The following is a 20,534-nucleotide window of genomic DNA, read 5'->3' on the forward strand; positions in this document are numbered from 1 at the left end:
AATGAAATATTAGCCTCTAAGAATAACAACAATACAGAATTGCACGGACTACTACCGGCAATAACCTCTGTAGCTATTTTAACCGTTTACATATGGGCCATCTTCTTGACAATTTGACATTTCATAAAGGAATCAGCTAGGATTCAGTATTTCTGGCTTCATGTTATGCTATTTTTTTCAGAAACTTTATAAAAATGAAAACCGTCGGATCCTTTCAGATAAAACCTTATCGATCACAAAGCACATCATTTACTAACACTGTGCTCTTAATCAACAGAAATCTAAACCTACAAACTAGGAGCATTCTGAAACACCTGTTAGATGGGCCTCTCAAAGTACACTTTAACTTTGAAAACGGCTGTGTGGCCACTGCCCATGACAGTTTCTAGACATTTTGAGTTTTTTAAAGGAGAAAGAGCAACGGAAAAGAGAAACATAGCCAACAGTCATTAAAGTAAGAAAATCTGAATGAATTTTGATCATTTTAATAAATATATATCAAGAAAACTTCACTTTATTACAACAACACATTCATATACAAGCATCTATCATCTAAGTTTTCAACATCAAATGTTTATCAAATATTGAAAATAAAGGACAAAACATCACTAGACTATTCAGCCATAACACAAGAACAGGTTTTAAAAATTGGTCCTTGTGGACATTGTCCAAATGATGATCCTACTCATACACTGTATGAATGAGACCTATATTTAATATTAATAGCAATAATAAAAAAGCTTTATCTTGGAGAAACTGGGAGGACTTACTTACTTCCTCCGTTTGGCATTTGGTTCCTGTGAAGTATTGTGTAAGGAGGCCCAAGTCAGCCAGTAACCTTGGAAATGGGAATACAGTTTAGCAGGAGGAGTTGGCTGGTGTGGAAGGAAGGATGGTCAGAGGGGTACTCTGGTACCTTGCCAATGCACAAATGAAAGAAATGATTGAGAAAAACGACCAAATACATAGGAGCTTTTGCCGACTGAGTCCCATTTCTCCAAAATAACTTTCCCCAAACTAAAATCTTTACATTCTTTAAGATAAAACCTTATTGATCACCACATCATTTATCAACATTGTGCTTCGTAATCAACAGCAAAAGTCATATATAAAAAACCACATGCTTTTATAATCTAAACGAGTGAAATGATGCAAAACAGATTAAAGTATGATGCATGCCACTGGTTCATGAACTTCATTGGACAAGAAAACAAAACAAAACAACCCAAAACCCAGAAAACCCAAACCCCAGCAACAGACCGTTGCCATAGAAAAGCTCGAGCAGCCAGTGCTGGTTTCTAACAGCTCTATTGTTTCCTCCATCCCTTTCTAAAAATGCCAAATCCGAAAGCAATTGGGCATCAAAACAAAGGAAGAATAGAGATGTTGAATCAAAAGTTGAACGCAATAGTTCGACATTAACGGTTTCCAAACAATATTGATCCACCCTGTGTTTTTTTGTTTTCCTGTTTGTTAAATCCCTGCTGTACTCTGATTTATCCTTAATTTTCACACTGGCAAAAATTAAGATAAAGTAAGGCACCAAAAATCGCCCTGTATAGTATATCTCTAAAAGCCTCATCACCCATCACAGGCAAGCTGGGAACTTGCAGGGATTAGCCTCTACTCATATTGTTGATTGCTGCCCCTAGACAGGTGTGCTTCATTACGTTCTATCCTATTTTCATCTGTCACACAAGACTGTTGAATTCAAATACTTAACAGCACCAGGAAGCCATTTCACCTAGCTCCCTGTCTTCAGTCTTTTAGTCAGAAAAAAATACTGTATCATAAAGAAGAAGCAGACATTCCTTGCTGGTTATATTGATTTGCTTACCAAATAACTACCTAATTAAGTGGCAAACAGGTGGAAGGTTCTTCGCTAGTGACAGGCTCCTGGAGGTCACGGAAATATCACAAGGGCACATTGCCCCCCGTTCTAATCTACTGATCTTTTCTGTAAGAAAACTAAGATATACTTTTAAGCGTCAACTGTTTTCTCGGTAACGTCACCACATTTATAAGTAGCTCGCCGATGCCTACTATACAGATGTTATATGCAATCTGCTCTCCAGGCATTAAAATGACATGGCATGTTCATGGCATAATTGTATCAGTTGTACAAAACTATAAAATCCATTCAAAATAAAATTCATGAGAGCTAATTGATCATGCTGTGCATGCTTCAAAGTTTCGGTGAGAAGGTGGCTCATATTTTACTTCCTTTGCTGCAGCACAGTTTGTTACTTGGTGAAGGCTCCTTTTTCCTTAAGGACTTTTTCCACGACTCACTTACATTGCTTTTTTCATTATATCCAGTCTCAAAATAATCATAAAATTGGCCTTTGCACTCAAAAGCAAGGTCATTTCCCACAGGTTCATGGCTTAGGGGGCCACCATCCCTGTTGGTGTCATCATTTGCTTTCTCATTCAATTTGGCCTTTTCCTGAACACCAAGTGACCTCATATTAGTAACAAAGATTTCATTGGCAGGTATCTGGCCATCACCCTTGTAAATGGGTGCACTGCCTACATCAAAATCCACCTGGTGGGAACAACTCGGTAAAGGCAGAGGGGGAGAGGAAGAGGAAGATGAGGAGGAGGAGGAGGAGGAGGAAGAGGCAGTGGTGGAGGCATTTCCGACATTAGCATTGACAGAAAGGGGTAAATTTAGGTAGTGACCACCACATTCTTGGTACAAGCAGCAGGCATGAAACTTTTCACACTCCTCTTTGGCCATCCGAGGTCGTTTCCGGTAAGGACAGTCTTGAGCCATAAACCACTCCTGGGCAGAGGTGCCATTGAAAGAACAGGCAGGAAAGCACCAGTTATTCTGCATGATGATTTCTCCATGGATCCTTTTCATCAAATTGTTTATAAGGACAGATCTTCGGAGGTACACTTCAGGATCATCGATAAACTTTAGCTTTTCTAAGGACATATAAAGGATGTGGGCTCGTTCCTCAAAGATTGAGATGGTCTAAAAATCAAAAAAAGGAAGAGAAAGCTTAGGAAATGGTTTATATTAAAATATCATCACAGCACATTTCTCTCTTGGCAGTTTCTGAGTCTGGGAATGTTGTGATCTTGTTTCCCCAGGTTCATTTAGAGATGCTGTCCCAGGGGCTGCTAATGTCTCCCCTTCCCAGCAGACTCACTGGTGATGTCGAGCATCGGGGAATCCAGCCACAGTGCAGACCTCGGCAGGGACAGGTCAGGATGTCTGCCTTTTACGGCTCAGTGAGGGGGATGCCGAAATGCACAAAACTGACCTATGCTGTTAGAAGTCAGGAGAGGGGGTTCTTTGGAGGGCAGAGAGGTAGTGACTAGAAGGGGACACAGGAGAGGTTCTGGGTTGCTGGTTATGTTGTTTCTTTATCTGGATGTTAGTTATATGGCTATTTCACACTTTGTGAAATTCATCAGGCTGGACTCTTATGACACTTGGGCCTTTATGTGACACATATATATGTCAATATATGCTTTTTAAGATGCCAACATGCAGGTCATCATAAGTATACTTCAAACCCTGGCCTAGCCATCAAGGAGCATGAGATCTGGCTGTCAGATCTCATGGCTCTCTCTGGCTGTTCTTCTGGGTTTCATTCTTGCAATTATCTTTGCTTCATAGGGGGACAAAAATAATGAATGAGGCTCAAACCCTAAAAGGAACTGTTGGTTGAAGGGCCAAAGTAGGCTTTTTCTGGTGTTGGGCAGGAGGAAAGATGCAGAGAGGGAGTCAGAGGACTCACTCCTGAGCTGTGTGATACCATCACTGTGTGATCGTTGCTACAAACCCAGTGGCAATTTGGAAAACTGCTATAAGCCACAACACAGAAACCAAAAAGGACTTAGAATGCTTGTCACCTGGGGATCAGCTCTTCCAGGTCATAAAAAAAAAAAGCGCCAACCTGAGGAGCTGTGAATTAAACCAGCCCAAGCTGACCTAACGGAGGAACTACAAATGCAGGGGAAAGCCCAACACCTGCCAATGCATGCTGATGACTTTTTATGAGCAGAGTCAAAGCAACATCTAAAGGGGTGGGGTGGGGGAGAGTGAGTAAGAAGTGAGGAAGATGATTAAAAAATTAAAAATCTTCTCTGCGTTTCAAAAAACTCTGGTCTGGGTTATCCTCTCCTCGATTAAATTAGCAGATTGTTTTTGAAGGAAGGTAGCCATAAGGAAAAGGAACTGGTATTTCAAAAGCTTAGATAGCCAGTTTCATACTTCTGTGCACTTTCCCAATCCTGTTATTTTCTTCTTATACATGCAAAAAAGTTAGCTTTGCTCTTTTCCTGGGAATGAATTATATATTTTAACAAATGAAACATGTGTAATGAATGCACCATGAAGGACGTTTCTACTTTCATGCACACATTCAAAGGATGGTGAGTCCCCCGCTGAGAGGTCAGGAAAAGCCCTGGGTGACCACCCCCGTGTAGGCACATACGTGTGGTACTGGCCATGGTAGCTGGAGCTCAGATACGGGGAACAGGTCAGGAAAGAACAGGTGCATTTCTGCACATGTGAAAGCACCAGTCGCCATGACCCTTAATGCAACTTGAGGAAAATGAAATCATTAGTAAAAAAGACATTCTTCAGATTATATAATTTTGTTATTTCTGGGCAGAGGAGCTCTTGCTGGCTCTTTCTTCAAATACTTGTGAAAAATAACACAGGACCCAAAAAAGTGACAACGATTAACATGGCTCTTCTGAGAAGTGGCTCATTTTCATTGCTTGGGTGGAACACTTTAATTTCTGGAAATGGATCAAGCAACTGTTGCTAAGTATCTTAAACTCTTAATAAAAATAATGACTATTTAAAAAAACATACTTTATGGCTACAGCTGCTGAGTGGTGGGTGAAAATCCTCTTCTTCCACATACTTCCTCTTAAAGTATGTGATCTTGGATGTTGTTATAGGATTTGAAATTCCCCTGTAATGTGATCCTGTGGTAATAAATCAGATACGACAAATGACATGCGGTTTGCCAGAGGTTCTCCAAACAAAATACTTTCCTTGCCTTGCCTTTTAGAAGATAACTTGGCTACGTATTTGTCTGTACATGTGGTGATTAAAAATAAACATTAGTCTTAATAGTTGCTATCATACAGAATCCTGTGACCCAGGCTAGGCAAGGATTTCTAGACAATTATAGAGGAAAATGACATATTTCAGCATTTACTAAATACTCAGAATCTTAACTCTATGCACAGGCAAACAGCAACATTCATAAAGGGGAGTAGTGTAATAATTCCGAAATAATATTAGTATTTATTCCAATTATTTAATTAAACCCATCATAATATAACACCACTGTTCAGATGTATATATCTTTAACTGTAAACACTAATAACCAAATGACATTTAAATATTACGGGCTCTCAGTAAGTAAGCAAATTATTATCTGCACACTGGAGTCATAATATTCCTTCTTTTAAAATATAAAATTTAAATTTTTTAAATTTAAAATTAAAATTCAGGGTAACAAAAGTCCTTTTTGCTCTCAAAAATGTAACATATCAACCATGAATAAAAATAGGGTCTAATTTTTAAAGACCAAGCTTTTAATCCTTTTTAGCAAATCTGACTTCAACAAGTACTCATTTTACATTTTAGGTTTTTGTTTTTTTTCCAATCACTGGTACTACACAAAAATCCAAAGGAACTCACCTTAAAGTATAAGAATAAAGAATCAGGGAGAACATATTTTTTTCTGGTCTTAAAAATTTTTTTTTCCTATAATACCAAAGCCTATTGCGCGCTTAATAAAAAGAAGAGCCACATAGCTGCCGGCCCAAAGTGCAGATTCCCTTATGTCTCATGGGATAAAGATTTCATTGTCAAGCCCACCAGGGCTTGTGTAGCTCTGAGAGAACCATATAGTTCCAGAAGGTAGAAAACTGAAACTCAAACTGAAGTTTCAAGATCTGGTTTGGTTCTCTTAAAAATACAGATGCCTGACTTTTACCCGAAGCAGCAGCACATGGAAACTCAGGTTTGAATGCAATTAACATCACTCCTGGTCCTTTCCCTGGAGCCTTGGGCTCACTTATGAGCGGTACACAGGCAGCCTGGGACGTCCCTGGAGCACGAGCTCTCTCCGCTCAGAAGGGCACCCCAGACACCACCATTGCCCATCAGTCTGGCCGCAGAAGGCAGCAGGGGAAGGTCAAGGGCAGTACCTGCCAGCGGGGGACCAGCTCCCCGGTCTCCCTGCAGAGGAGCCTGTGCTGGCCCTGGGGGGCTTGGGCCTCCGTAGCTGTCAGCCTCCCATAGTGTCTGGTACCCGGCAATTTCAGCAGCTCCTTCCGAGACAATGGGCTCGCAGAATCTATTCATGGACAGAACCAGAGTCATCTCTGACAGCCTCAGATCTGGAAAAAAAAGAAAACAGCCCTAATCAAGAGCAAGCCAGGGGATGGCCTTGGCTCCTCCTTCCTTTGCTTTGGGAAACTTTTACGTCTCAGTCCTCCCCTTTGCCCTGAAACATTTTATTATTTTTTCAAAGAAAACCTCAGCAAACTCTCTTGCTGCTATTAGCTCAGCCTCTGTGTTCAGCAATCTGCATTTCATGGGCGGATCTTTAAAAACCCCATTTCTTATTGTTCTCAGATTCCCCTCAGCCCTCTTCCAGACAGCTGCTTTGCCTCCTAAACACATTTTCCTCCTGACCTTCCCGCAGAAAATGTACCGCTAAGAGGCAAGGCCAAAACCCTTGCCGCTTCCTTTCTATTAATAAGGCAAAATCAATTTTCTAGTCAATCCCCTGAGAGTCTCCTTTGATGAAATCCGCTAATCAATCAAAAGAAAAGGAAGGAGGAGACAGAAGTCTTCCCCGGAATCCCTACTGATGCTCTCAGGTTCAGTCTGTTCCGCTGCCCGCTGCCCCCTCTTCCTCTGTTTCTGCAGGGCCAGTTCCTCTACAACATTCTGGGGCTCTCTCCACTTTCTTCTCCCAAAGCGAAGCAGACAGAGACACACTTGGTAGTTGTTTCCACCAGCCCTGATTGGCCTGAACTGGATCTGCCTCCAGTCAAAACACTGAGAGATGAAGACAGAAAATTGGCTCCAGTTTCCAGCCGTGAGCTGCAGTCCCACAGGAGCCAAGCACAACATCAACGGAGCAGGCGGAATATTAAACAGGAGCCAGGGCTTCAGGGCCAGAGGCAGCGGACAACTCTACACCGCAAAGCCCAGAGGCGAGGCAGAAACTTTCCAAGAGGCAAAACACCACTGCCCTTCTGTCCAGTTCACGCCCTTCCCTAGGGTCTGCGGGGAAACTGGAAGCCTCTCTACTCTTGGGATGCGCCCTGGGCTCCTCAGCACCTTGGGTGGTGGGGGCCTTTCCCTGGGGGCTCAGTGTCTTCACCTGGTCCTAAGTAGGGCTCAAAATGGGGTCCAGAGTGAGTGCAAGGGAGAAGAGGATCTAAAGCCAAAAGACCTGGGGGCCATAGATCAGTGGTGACTGCAGATCAGCCTCAGTGCCTTATTATCCACCAATTCCTTTACGAGACCCAAACCTCCACTATCTCACTTTGCCGTTTAAAGAACTGTCACAAAGAGAGATGACAGGCCTGCTTTCTTGAAGATTGATTGTCTTTCAAATAGATGCTAAGGGTCTAGTTCTTGCTTTCTTCTCCAAATTATACAGCTTGTAATGTTTGGGGGAAAGAGTGAATCTACTATTGTCTCGTGGGAGACTATTATTACCTACATGTTATAACAAGGGTCCACTTCCAGGTAAAAGGAGGAAAGGCACAAGGGGAAGGGGAAATAGCTTCATTAAGTGACAATGTCCTTCTGGCTAACAGAGCAACTCTTGGCAGCAATGACTCCGTCACCCAGACTTCTCTCTGAGACCTGAAATTCTGTCCCAACCTCACTGAAGACGTAAGCCAGGCCTTCTGACATACAGGGGAGGTGTCCAGGTCAGTGGCTGGAATTAGGACCCAGCTGATTTGGGCTGCTAAACTACCTACCCCCTTTCTTTTAAAATGCCCTCCAAAGAGGCAGCAGCAAGGACTTATTTGAAAACCTTATTTCAAGAGAATAAAAAAGGTTCAATTAATTCTCTAAAAAGAAATGGTCGGACATGCCATTTATTCTGTTCTTTGAGTCATCAATCAAGAAATTTAGACCACACTGATTTCACAAACTAAGCCATTCTATCACCCCTCAAACTCGACATCCAAACAAGGTATTTATTTCCTGGAAGACTCTCATGAAATGGTCCAATTTCTTAACTTATCTAAGAGACAACTATATCAGGAAGTGCTATTGCCAGGAGCACATGAATTATATAGCTTTTTCTCAGAGTCGGTAGCCCTGTCTCATTGACTGCAACAGTATTTTCTCGCTTGAAATTTACACTCACTTTGTGCTGGATTCTGGGAATAAGATCCAAGCTTTTTGCCTACATGGAAATTTTATTACATATAAACCAAGGCACGTTGACAAATCCATATCCCATAAGAAAGAGAAGCATTTGCAGGCCCCTAGCAGCAATTACCTTTGTTTAAAAGGACATTATATGGGCCCTGTGCTATTTTATGTAAGAGTTTGTTTATATTTTAATGACTTATCCTTGTAGCTTTTTGGTTGTTAAGGATTTCAGCGTTTCTATTTGTTAGTATTGTTTCCAGCACAAAATTCTACTCATGCATTTGAACTTGAAACATGGCACAATAGTTTTTATCTTGGCTGTTTCTTTCCTTTTATGATATCTAGTTTCAGTAAATTTTTCTTTTTTTGAATGGGAAACTTTTACACACAAATTCTTAAACTGGAGAGGTGAGTTCCAAGAGTGATTTATGTAAGTCCGAATAAAAGATAAATGAGTTGGGATTATTTGGGAGCGGGGAGGAGATTTTGCAATTGAGTCTTCCTAGTCTATCCAGAACTTACACTGGGATGTTAGGAAATTAAGAAGGCAAGTTTAACATTCATGAAATATTGGAGTATGGGGCACGAAGCCATGATTCTTTTTATTTGTATTATATGTACAGATCCAAAGTGTCATTTTTTCTCAGTACAATGAGATTTACATTATAATTCTGCTACTGAGTTCAGAAGTTGAAATTCACAAATTTATGTGCTGTTAATACTAGAGTCACAAAGATGTACATGTATAGTAAATTTTGTTTTTTTTAACATCAGCGGTGAGTGAATTCAAAAGAAGGGTGTTAAAGTGTGTTTTGTCTACACAAGTGTTTAAAAAAATAAAAACTAGAAAGGTCCTAACCTTTTATCCTCAGGCTCCCGCATGTCTGTTTCGTCAGCCAAGGGAATGTAGTAGAATGACACCTCAAGCATTCCCAGAAGGCCAAGGGCTAAAATGTCAAGTTTTTCCAGCAAATGTTCACAGTAAAGTTACCAGGCATTTCTATACAATTTGTTTTTTCCAGATGAGTTGGACTTCTTCTTTCCTTGGAGCCATGATGATGCTAATAGAAGTGGCACACATAACTGGGTAGCTGCAGATTCAGTGATGCCTTCCATCCAACAGGCGATACTGGTCACTCTTTGCCCACCCCGCCCCCTCATCCATCATTAGAAAACATTTTATTAAGAGCATTATAGAAGTTAGAGGTCTGATTCCAATACTGAAAAGCAAGGAAGTAAAGGGCTGGTATTTTCGATACACCTTTGACACTGCCGGTCTTAGCTGTCCTGCCCAGGTGGAATCAAGCCCTTGACCTGACACTGTTCCTAACAAGACCTCAACAGCTTGTCCAGCTCGTGGTAGTGGTGGTGGTGGAAGGGGCTGGGTGGGTGGAATGAAATCCTTCAACCCTTCTAAATAGACAGATACTACTTTTCTACCAGTCCCTGCAGCACACCTGTCTGCCCTGGGAAATGCATTTCCTCAGCTGCAGCTCTGAAAGGCCAAGATCTTTAGGTCGGGTCCTGGGGCTGGAATGCGGGTGCTGAGCAGGAGGGAGACGAGGGGGTGCCCGGGTGTCCGAGCCCGGGCGCCAGGTCTCCCCATCCCAGGCCTAAGGCTGGGGTCCGAGGTTTAGAGACCCACTCCCTGCAGGTGGGCAGCAGACACCACATCCGAGTTCCCACACTGACACACCCTCGGGTGTCGGTGCCGCAACCCAAGCCCCTCTCCGGGGAAGCGGGCAGAGCCCTACAGGCCGCCGACCGAAGGAGAAAGTAAACAACACTCCAAGTGTCTGGGAACAAAGGCAAGTTGTCTTTCCACGGTGCTGGAGCCGTGCGCCTCTCCTGAAGAATAAGAGCTATGATTATTCTTCCTTTTCTTCTTCTTCTTTTTTTTTTTTTTAAACCAAGTTTCCTTCTAAGGGCAATAAACACCAAAGGTAGGATTCCAAGGAAATGACTCACGGCGGTTGGCAGGGCTCTAGAGAGGCTGGCCCCGGCCCGCGCTCCAGCCCGCAGCAGATGCCTGCCCGGCCCTCCCCCCTTCGCCGGCCAAACCCACTCGGAGCCCGCGCCTGCGGGATCGCCCCGCGCATCCGTTGGACCCAGGCGGCCAGGACTCTGCCCGTGCCTCCCGCAGGCGCCCGCCGTGTCCGCGACACCCTCGGCCGCGGGGCCGCCTCTCCCCCCGCCTCTGTGGTCCCGGCCGGGCACTCCGGAAAGTTGCTAGGGCAGTGGAGGCGGGAGGGGAGGCAGGGAGGAGAGAGGCGGAGGCGTGGACCAGGCGGGCAGCAGCCGAGCCCGCCGGGGAGGTGAGCTGAGGACAGAGGAGCCGCCGCCGCCCGCAGCGCGGCTCGGCTGCCTGGGAGGAGAGTGCGGGGGCGGAGGTGGCGGGGGGGACAGAAGGTGTCAGCTCCTGCAGCTATTCCTTTTTCTTGCAAACGCGCGCTCCTGACATCCACCATCCCTCCCTCCCCACCTGCCAAGCGCCGCGGCGTCCAGACCTGGTGGCATCCCTCCTACTGACCCCCGTCCCCCAGGACAAGGGAAGAAGCGGCCACCGAGGACCCTGGGGTCTCACCAGAGCCGCGGTCCCCACCCGCCCCTAGACTCGCCTCGGTGCGCGCGGGCTGCAGCGCGAGCAGCCCTAGAGGCGGCGGCGGTTCCCGCCCGGGTAAAGGCTCCGCGGCGCTCGCCAGCCCCGGGAAAAAAGCCCGCGCCGCCTCCGCGCCCAGCAGCGCCCCGGCCCCCCAGCCGCCCCGGGTCCCGCTCCGGCCGGTGCGCGATCACTCGGTGACCCCGGAGCAGCCCCGGGGCCGGAAGGGCGCGCGGGAGCCAGTCAGCCCCAGCAGACGCCCGAGGGGACCGGCTGTCGCGCTCCACCCGGCCCGGCCTCTCCGCCCCCGCCGCCCGCGCCCAGCCCGGCTCTTACCGCGGGGTCAGCCGGGAGGCGGCGGCCGCGGCGCTCGAGCTGCTGCTGGCCCTCTCCGGGCTCGGCGCCAGCCCGGCCGCCGGTGCACACTCGCGCGGGTCCCGGCCCGGCGGCCCGGTCGGCGGTGGCCGCTGGAGCGCGGCGGGCGAGGGTCCCGGCAGGTCCCGCCGCCGCGACTGGGGCGCTGCGCCGCCGTCGCTGCAGACGGTTATGGTAATGAGCGGCTCTGTCTAGCGAGGAGCGTGTGAAACCCGTCAATCCTGTTTGCCATTTCCCCGTGGATTTCCGAGGAGAGGTTCTGCAGGATGCCCCCAGGGTGAGAAAAGGAACATGACAAGCGCGCCCGCTCTCCCTCCCTCCCTCCCTCCGCTCCCGCCGCCGCCGCCGCCGCCGCCGCCGCTCCTCAGGCAGCACACGGGGCGCCTTCCCCTCACCCCAGCCCGCCCCCTGCCTTCTTCCCTCCTTCCCGCCCTCCCTCCTTCTCTCCTCCCCTCCACTCCCCTCCCCTCCCGGTGCCCGGGGACACGCGGGCCCAGCTCCAGCCCGCAGCCCAGACCCCACGCGCTCCCGGGCTCCCGCCCCAGCCCTGGGGGCTCGGCTCCAGCCGAATAATGTATTCACTCTGCAACCTTCTGAGATGTCTTCTCTTTTTTTATTTGGTTTACTTTTTTGTTGTGCGTGCGTGTGATTTAAAAGAGAAAGAAAGAAAGAAATCTGTGCCTTTCCCACCCTTTGCAAAAGACTTTCTTCTCCTTTGCCACAGCAAACGGAGATGAGAAACAGATGCCTTTGCAGGACCAAGCAGTTATTCTCCCCTCGCCGCCCGCCCCCGCCCCCGCCCCTCTGGAGCTCTATATGTATAAAAAAGCAACCTTGGTCAGACTGCAACTTGAATTGGCAACTCCTTCTGGGTGGGGAGCCTCAAGGGAAAACCTCCAGGAAATAAAAAAGTAATAAAGGAGGCTGTCCTTGGTCAAAAGAATGTAATTTAAGCCCCGGAATCACATTATTTTGCAAATAGTAATTTTTCCCTATATTGGGCTCAACTGGAGTTTGTGTTTTGAAACATTAATTCATAACTTCTGTCTAGGGACCCCTCCATAGTCGAGATGGGTCATTTCAGGTGTAATGAACACAGAGGCTTGGAAGGCATAGACCTAATAAAATGGGGGGAAGGCACCTGCACAAAAGTGTTACAAAGACTGTAATGTTTGTTTACTGCTACTATGCCAGATGTGCTAAATATAACACTTCTTTAAAACAGAGATCCTCCGACTGTGAAAAACCAAACCTCTTGCTGCCTGTCTCCCTAGGAATCAAGAGGAGGCACAGACTGAAAATCAGGGAGAAAAGGAACAAGATCAAGGATGAGGATTAGCATCTGCAAATTGAGCCCTATCTAATTTGCATGTTTATTTCTTAGAATTGTAATTAAGTTTCTGTAATAAATGTTTTCCATTTCATTTGTACGCTTAAAATTTGGGTGACTGACATGCAGTTAAGTGAATTTCTTTTTTTTTTAAAGCAAATGTAGTTTATCCAATAAGGCAGCAAACAAATATTAAACATAATTAGAACTAATCTGCTTTGAAGGTATTTTTGCTGAACTTTGTACATTGAAGACTCTCAGAGGTTTTAAGGGTATTAGGAAGCTGAGAGAAGGCAATTATGCTGAAAACAGACCAACTCAACAGACTTCCAGGAGCACTATTTCATTTTTTCCTAAAGGCATTTCAGGGTTGCATGCCTAGGATTGGGAATTGGGCATCCATCTTGGCTTTACTCTGAACCAGATTAAATTGCATTGGCTCATGCACGATATATAGGCCATTATGATGATAATTTAAGGATTGTAAAGATTCTACCCAGGTTATGGATAGAATGTAATTTTCATTTAGGTGGGGTAAGGAAAGGCACAAGGGCATTTGAAGCAGTGCAAGTACTTGAAAATCTAAGTGTCTAAAACTGGTTAGTGTCTAACTCAAATAAAGAGCTAAATGTGAGGGCTTGGAGGCATGGCTTATTATTGTTTTTATCTCCCTGTATTAAAGTTTTATAGCATTTAAAGGACTGTGGGGAAATCCCCACATACCCTTAGCTGTGTCAAAATACATAAAACCAAAAGGAGCAAATTAAGCATAAAATTGAGAAAAACATGAGACTTAAGTATCAGCATGGGTTGCATTGGCATCTTTGGAGCCTTGGCTCTGAGAAATGAGCCTTCTGGGAAACTGGCATTGCCCTTGGGTGGGGAGGACTCTTGGCTTTAATGTTACGAGAAAATGACATCATAACGGAAGTATGAAATCATTCTACTTCACAGCACCCTTGTGGTTCTGAGTAAGAACTTGACCCTGTCCTGTTCAGATATGTTAGGTTAGCATGTTTTACCGAAAGCTTTCCCTGGCCTACTTTTAATCTCAAGCTTAATGTTTGCAGAAATTCAGGGCCCAACTGTTGACAACACGAGCTAATGTCTACAGGCAGAGGAGGCAGTCAAATGTCCGTGGAATGAGAAACATCATTTAAAAATTTAAAGTGAGTAAGTGGTGGTTATGGCACAAGGAAAGGACTCACTATACATCAATAATGAAATATTTGGAATGAATGAATGTAATTTATGAGTTGCAATATTCAACCTGAGGGCTCTGATGTCATCATTCTTGGATGTGTGTGCGTGTGTGTTTGAAGTTCCAAGACAAAAGTTTGATTATGAAACTTAAAATATCTTGAGCTGCAAATTCACTGAAGACCGTGATTGTTTTTCTTCAGTGAACAAAGAGAGTGCCAGACTTAAAACTGCTGAAACCCATTTCTCAAAAACTTGTTATCATTTGAAAGGGGGATTTCTCAAGTAAAATTTGACGTATTCAGATTACTGTGGACACAGTGCCCATTTGGGTTATAAAAAGTCGGAATTACTGGCATTTTTTAAAAAGTGCAACCTTTTTTAACAACAAAAAGAGATATCTAATATTAAATCTCTCCAATTCCTCTTCTCTTATTCTCAAACCTTCTCTAATCAGGCTTTCTTATCCCATCACTCCATTGAAACTGTTACTGTCAATGACACCAGTGACCTCTGGGTTGCTAAATCCAAAGGGCTTTTCTTGGTTCTCATCTTTCTTGACCCGTAAGCAGCATTTGACCAGGTTGATCATATTCTGATGACTCCCAAATTTAGATCTCCAGTCAAGATTTTTCTCTTGATCTCCAGACTCCACTTAGATACTTAATAATCAGAGGATTTACAGATCCAAAACCAAATTCCCGATTGTCTCTGTTCCCCCTTCCTTAATATTCTCCACTCCAGTTAATAAACCACACTATAGCTTTGGAGTCATCCTTGACTCTTTTTTTCCTTTACACCCTACATCTAATACATCCAAAAATCCTTAAGGCTGTACCTTTAATGTTTTTCTAGACTCTGATCACTTCTCATTATCTCTGCTGCCACCACTCTGGTCCAAGTCACCATCATCAGTCTTGCCTGGGATATTGCAGTAGCTTCCTCCTTGCTTCAGTCTCTGGTCCTTTCTACATTCAGTCTCAACCCAATAGCCAATGCTGTCAATTTTTGCTCAGACTCAGTCCTAACGCTCTCCATTTCACTCAGTGTAAAAACCACATCCTTACAATGGCCTACACAGGCTGCAAGTCTCCCTTTACTTCTCTGACCTCACTCTGTCTCCAGCTACTTTGGCTCCAGTGTGTCAGGCCTGTGCTTACCTCCAATTCTTTCTGTTCCTCCAGTATGTTGGGCCTGTGCTTACTTCAGGACATTTGCACTGGCTATTCCCTCTGTCTGAATGCTCTTTACCCAGGTAGAGGCACAGATCAGCGCTCCACCTCTTCCAAGTCTTTGCTCACATATCACCTTCCTAACAAACCCTGACCACTCTGCTCAAAATTCTAACACTTAATCTCCATATCTTATTTTATTTTTATCCAGAGAATTTATCACCTTCTAATAAGTTCTATATTTTATATATTTATTCTATTTATCACTTATCTCTTCTCACTAAAAAGGTCCTTGAGGGCAGGGATTTTTGTCTTTTTTATTCACCCCTATATCTCCAGCACCTAGCACAGTGCTTGGCATACTGAAAGCACTCAATAATTATATACTGCTTAACTGAGCAATTAACTGACAGTTTCACATGTGTACAGAAACCCAAACAAGGCTAAAATAGAGCTACTTTAGTCTAGTGTATGTAGAGTGGTAAAACAGGCAGTTCATTTTATCACCTACTCATTTGCCTATTCTAGAATTCTCTGACCCAGTGCTCCTATCTGCCCTGCAGCATTCCAGGACCTGAAGACACTCCCAAGATCCCCAAGCACCCAAATTGTTTCATGCTGTCCTGCCTTCATTGAAAGTCCCCAGTACCATGTTTTCATCCAGGTGGGTGCTGGTGCTCTGGACCAGCCCTCCTTTCCACCAAAGCAGATTTCCATCCATTGCCAAGATGCTTGTCCTACGCTGTAGTCTTCAGGTTACAAAGTATGTAAAGTTGCTCTCCAGAACCCTGTAAAGTCACTTCTTGGCAAAGCCACCCTTTCAGAAGCCAGGAACTCCTCTACTGTCTTTTTCATCCTCCACCAAAACTTGCTAAGAAACCTTCAATAATTATGTGCATTTTATATGCGAGCATTGAGCTAGGAACTGCAGGTGAGGTAGAGATGAATAAGACACTGTTCCTAGGCTTAGGGAGTTGTCAGTGTAGTGAATAGCATAAGTCAGGCATAAAAATAATGATACTATTTAGTAATTCAGGGCATAGTAGCTGCCATGGGAGTTCAATGGTGGGACAGATCACATCCAGCAGTGGGGAACTCCAGAAAGACTTATTGAAGAAAGCAAAATTTGAAGTTGACCTTGAAGGATAGGCTCTTAATGGGTGGAAATGGAAAATGGATGAAAGTATTTCGAGTGGAGGAAACCATTTGAGGCACATAGGTTGGAAAGCTAAAGGCATTTTCAGACAACAGTGAGTATTCCAGTTTTACTAGAGGGGTAAAAAAAAGCATGTGAAAGTGGAAGGTAGATGAGGCCATAGGTTAATAAACATTGAAAACCAAGATGAGTATGATTTTAATTTAATGGGCAATGGGGAGCAATAAAGGGTTTTGAATTGGAGAATGACACAATCAAAGCCCAGCTTTAGGAAGAGTAGTGTACAGTGCAGAGTGGTGTTTCAGCAGCCCAGGTGAAGGGAAATGGGAGTCCTTGTTACAGTGGGGGTCCCTGGAGAGGAGGAAGGAGACAGGTACGAGATGTTGCAGTGTTGGAATCTTTAGGATATTATCATTGATTGGTTGTGGGGAAGGGAGGAGTGAAAGATGACTCTGAGGTTTCTGCTTGAGTTACTGTGTGGTTAAGTGAACTCACAACAAATGAGAAGAAGCAAGTTTGAAGGGAATAGAATGTGTTGCTTCTGCTTACGTTGCGTATGAGATGTTCAGGGAACAGACAGATGGAGATGTCCAACAGACAGACATCTGAATATTCTGGTCTAGCTGAGGATAGAATTTGAGAGCAAATTATAAAAATTTAGGATGATTTCCAATAACTATGGAGGTGGCAGTCTTAGGACATGATGAGGTAATTGAAGACATTACAGAGAATTTAAGAGTGAAAAGCTTGGGTCAGCACCTTGAAGAATCTGATAAATGCGTTTATTCAGAGGTTAAAATAATGTTTTGGACTAATGTGTGACCTCTTTCAGGGATATTTGTATTTAATGGTGTACTAAGACCCTTTTGGCTTAAATTTAAAAGAAGAAATCTGGGATGGGTTGGTGGATGGGGGGTAGCAGGCAATCTTTCCTGACTATCCTGACATCACAACACAGAAGTGGTTATATGCTGTGCTTCCTCGTGTGACTGAGTCTACTGATTTGCCATCACAGGTGGAAAGGGATTTGATATTTCATCAAAGAATCTTGAGAAAATCCCTGAAAAGATGTAAATCATTGATAACAAGCTTGGAGTGTTATGTCTCTCAGGGATATTTGTATTTTAATAGGAGTCTCCTAAATACCACACAAATTTTAATCAAAGTAATTAATAATTAATGACATGATTTCAGGTATAACACAAGCCAATAAGTATTATTTCTGAATGGAAATCACACAACATATATGATCCCTTGTTCAGGGTACTCTTTGGGGGCACCTATATTAGTGAATAGGTAGGAATGGCTTACAGTAAACATACCAATTATTTGTAAAGAGATGTTCTTCCAACCTACTTGGTAATTTTTGCCATTTAAAAATTTCTATTAAAACACTTTTAATGCTGTTAATCTTGTATTAGCTACAAGAGTGTGGTGCTTGGGTGTACATCAAAATTACTATTCAACCCAAGTCTTCAGGGAGAAGATGGATCTATGTGAAGCATGAAAGTTGGGTGGGACCTGGATAAGCAGAGATGGGAAGGGAGGAACCCCCCATGAGGATTAAGGGCAAGTGCTTACATGGTGTGATCCAGGGATGAGAGACTGGATGGATAGAAGCCAACTCTAAGGTTTAGATCTTCATATTTGGAAAGATGGCTGTGCTATTGTCAGAAGGAAGAATTATGTGAGCAAGAAATGGTCAAAGTGTGTGTGTGTGTGTGTGTGTGTGTATTGGGGGTGGGGTGGGTTTAAAGTTTTCACAATATGAACTTTTTACAATATTCATTTAGGAAATAAATAAATGAAAAATGTGATACGAATACTTTCTGGGTATATCACCTTTTTCTGTTAAACTATTTTCCTTTTCTTCTTCCAAGGAGATTTCCCCACCCATATTCCTTTCCTTCCTTTGGGATCAAGGGCCCGTACAGTTTTTTTCTTGACCAAAAACTTAAACACATGTGTTCACCTGTGCCAGAGCACTAGTTCAGAAGTGTTGAGTTACTGAATAAAGAGGTGCAGTGTTTCATCTAAATCCTGAAGACAGATTTTGGCGAGGCCAGGGAGAGGCTAGGCAGAGTTGCAGGAGGGGATGCAGAGCTGGCCAGCAGAGTGGACCCCAGTTAATCTTAAGCCTGAATAGAAATCTCACCACATAAACAAGGGTAGGATCCAAAACTCACAATTTTGTCATCCTTTTAAAAAAAGACGTAAGCCAAGGGGAATGAGACCCCAAAAGGGGGCAGTCTGTGGAGAAACTGTAGCTACTTGCAATTTGATTTCAAAATCCCTTTCCTACTTTATTTACAGATAAGTACATTGTTGTAAAACAGATAAGCTAAACATTTTATGAGGCTTAACATCAGGACAGCAGGATATATTTATGATACTATGTCATCATATCAAGAAGCATTTATTAAGTCACTAATAATTGCATTGGCACATAGAGAATTAATACAACATGGTTCTTTCAGGAGCTTGAGGAGTTGGCAGTATTTTCTTGGGCTCGCCTTTTGTCTTATATATGTGTAATTTCTAGACGTCTTTTCATCTTGGTGCCTAGCTATTCAATTTTTTTTTTTTTTTCTGCAGTTTTTAAAAGATTAAAGCCTCAGAGAAGAGTTTTGGTAGCTGAAGAAGGCAAGGATGTAATCTGATTAAGTAAAATTTTAAGCTATATAAAATTATAGAGATTTAAGTGTGACCATAATTACATTTATTAAATATTACCCAATTTGTTTTAAGTGGTATGCTCTCTCTTTACTGAACGAATCAATACTGGGTTTAAGTGAAATATGTGTGCTTTTCACAAGCATGTTTGATTTCCGCAGGTCAAACATTCTATAACAGAGACTAGGAGAAGGAAATCGGTATTGTGAAGGCATAAAGCTCTAATTAGGATGAAAATGTAAGGGAAATATGTGGTTATCATTCTGCCCATCTGTAGGCATTAGCTTGATTTCGATCTACTTCATATAATGTCCATGTACACAATGCCAATAGAGTAAACCAACTGTATCAATAACTAGTGTCAGGAAACGGGAATAAGGAATCATATTTCACCGGGGGATAGTTGAAGACAAATTTGTCTTTGAGCATTTCGTTTTGTATTCCTAGTTTCTGAGTGATATAAAATACATAGGCATATCAAAGTTCATAACAAAAACTGCTTATGCCACCAGGAAGATGTATTTATTTTCAATAATGTAAAGGGAAAAGCATACAATTGAGGTGGAGAGAGAGAGAGACAGAGAGACAGAGAGACCTGCAGCAGACATCACCTGAGTGGGAAATTACACATCCTGCACGCACACGCCCGCTCTGCACACACATGCACAGAATTCATCTCTGACAATTTAATTGTTTAATGGTAGGACTAACAAGGAATCCTTTCTAAAGTAATGGCATATAAAGGCTTCCTAGTGAAGTTAATATTCCTGCTGCATTTGATGGGTGTTTCCCATTTGTGCAGTTCTGCCCTAACAGACTCCTGGCGTTTGATGGGGGGGACGCAGGAAGGGTGGCGTGTCTGTGCTCAATTGCAGAATCTGGAGAATGCCTTAGCCTGTGACCTTAGCCTCGAAAGCAATAAATCCGAGGCCATGATTGGCACCAGAGTAATCGCTCCCATCGGTTGTAATGCCTTGACTTGCAGGCTGAGGATCTGGTCTCGTGGACGGTAGGCTGGGTGTTTTGAGCACAGGGCCCTTGCTTCTTATATAGTTATCTGTTTTCTCTTAGTTCACTAGAACCAGGATTTGGCAGCCATTTGTGCTGAGTTTCAGGATGCCGGTTTGACCAGTCTTCCAGATAATGAAATGCATGATGTCTCAGATGCTAGGGTTTGAATCCTCATCCTGAGCCGCAGTCTCTTCTCCTCATATTTCCTTATGGTTCAGCCTGGCTCATTTCGGCGCTTTAATTGGATCCCTGGGTGGCCTTCCTGTTACAGCAGTGTACACAACCACAGATGCTCTGCGAGAAGAATAACTGTGTCTCAAGAAGCATAAAGTTCTCAAAGCAGACCCTCAAATGTTCTCATTCTGTAGTTTCCATTCTTAAATCAATACATTTTACATTTATTACTCTGGTTATTTAACTTTGAAAAAAAAGTTTCATTGCCTGCATCAGAGAAACCCAGTGGTGGTGGTGGAGATAGAGCTTGACCACAATAGAGAAGCTGGTTTGTTGTGGAGCGGCGGTTGCCCTTTGGTTGTGGACTGGGTCCCAGGCTGCCTGCTTCTCTCCCCGAAGGTCTGTGTCTTTCAGTCTAGGAAAAAGCTTAGTAGGCAGAGTTGAAAATGACAGAC

The 20,534-nt window shown here is 43.8% G+C and overlaps 2 protein-coding genes across 5 annotated transcripts; one reads left to right on the top strand and one right to left on the bottom strand.

Annotated features, from left to right (window-relative positions):
* Positions 1–530: 530 nt before the first annotated feature.
* On the bottom strand, positions 531–11,435 carry SERTAD4 (SERTA domain containing 4). 2 transcript variants are annotated; one of them, XM_059938786.1, is made up of 4 exons: positions 11,325–11,435; positions 6,190–6,381; positions 4,838–4,953; positions 531–2,980 (listed from the first exon to the last, which is right to left on the bottom strand). In XM_059938786.1, the coding sequence occupies exons 2-4, from the start codon at positions 6,362–6,364 to the stop codon at positions 2,210–2,212; spliced, it is 1,062 nt and encodes a 353-aa protein (XP_059794769.1). In that variant the 5' UTR covers positions 6,365–6,381; positions 11,325–11,435; the 3' UTR covers positions 531–2,209. The 2 variants fall into 2 exon arrangements, with proteins under 2 accessions (XP_059794769.1, XP_059794777.1); XM_059938794.1 differs by lacking the exon at positions 11,325–11,435 and adding an exon at positions 9,249–9,512.
* Positions 10,380–12,787, top strand: LOC132374732 (uncharacterized). 3 transcript variants are annotated; one of them, XM_059938825.1, is made up of 3 exons: positions 10,381–10,704; positions 11,559–11,640; positions 12,638–12,787. In XM_059938825.1, exons 1-3 carry the CDS (start codon positions 10,415–10,417, stop codon positions 12,659–12,661), a joined length of 396 nt encoding a protein of 131 aa, XP_059794808.1. In that variant the 5' UTR covers positions 10,381–10,414; the 3' UTR covers positions 12,662–12,787. The 3 variants fall into 3 exon arrangements, with proteins under 3 accessions (XP_059794791.1, XP_059794808.1, XP_059794800.1); XM_059938817.1 differs by having other exon boundaries at positions 10,382–10,704; positions 12,589–12,787; XM_059938808.1 differs by lacking the exons at positions 11,559–11,640; positions 12,638–12,787 and adding an exon at positions 10,880–11,434 and having other exon boundaries at positions 10,380–10,704.
* Positions 12,788–20,534: the final 7,747 nt, after the last annotated feature.

Source organism: Balaenoptera ricei, chromosome 1 (assembly GCF_028023285.1).
Source record: "Balaenoptera ricei isolate mBalRic1 chromosome 1, mBalRic1.hap2, whole genome shotgun sequence".
Taxonomy (NCBI): Eukaryota; Metazoa; Chordata; class Mammalia; order Artiodactyla; family Balaenopteridae; genus Balaenoptera; species Balaenoptera ricei.

Bases quoted from the DNA above. Each gene is read 5' to 3' on its own strand.
- SERTAD4 (XM_059938786.1), bottom strand. From the start codon at position 6,364: ATGACTCTGGTTCTGTCCATGAATAGATTCTGCGAGCCCATTGTCTCG. The intron at 4,954-6,189 runs GTACTGCCCTTG...TTATTACCACAG, and splicing joins AGCTGGTCCCCCGCTGGCAG to GATCACATTACAGGGGAATT. The intron at 2,981-4,837 runs GTATGTTTTTTT...TTTGATTTTTAG, and splicing joins TCAGCAGCTGTAGCCATAAA to ACCATCTCAATCTTTGAGGA.
- LOC132374732 (XM_059938808.1), top strand. From the start codon at position 10,415: ATGCCTGCCCGGCCCTCCCCCCTTCGCCGGCCAAACCCACTCGGAGCC. The intron at 10,705-10,879 runs GTGAGCTGAGGA...CCACCTGCCAAG, and splicing joins CAGCCGAGCCCGCCGGGGAG to CGCCGCGGCGTCCAGACCTG.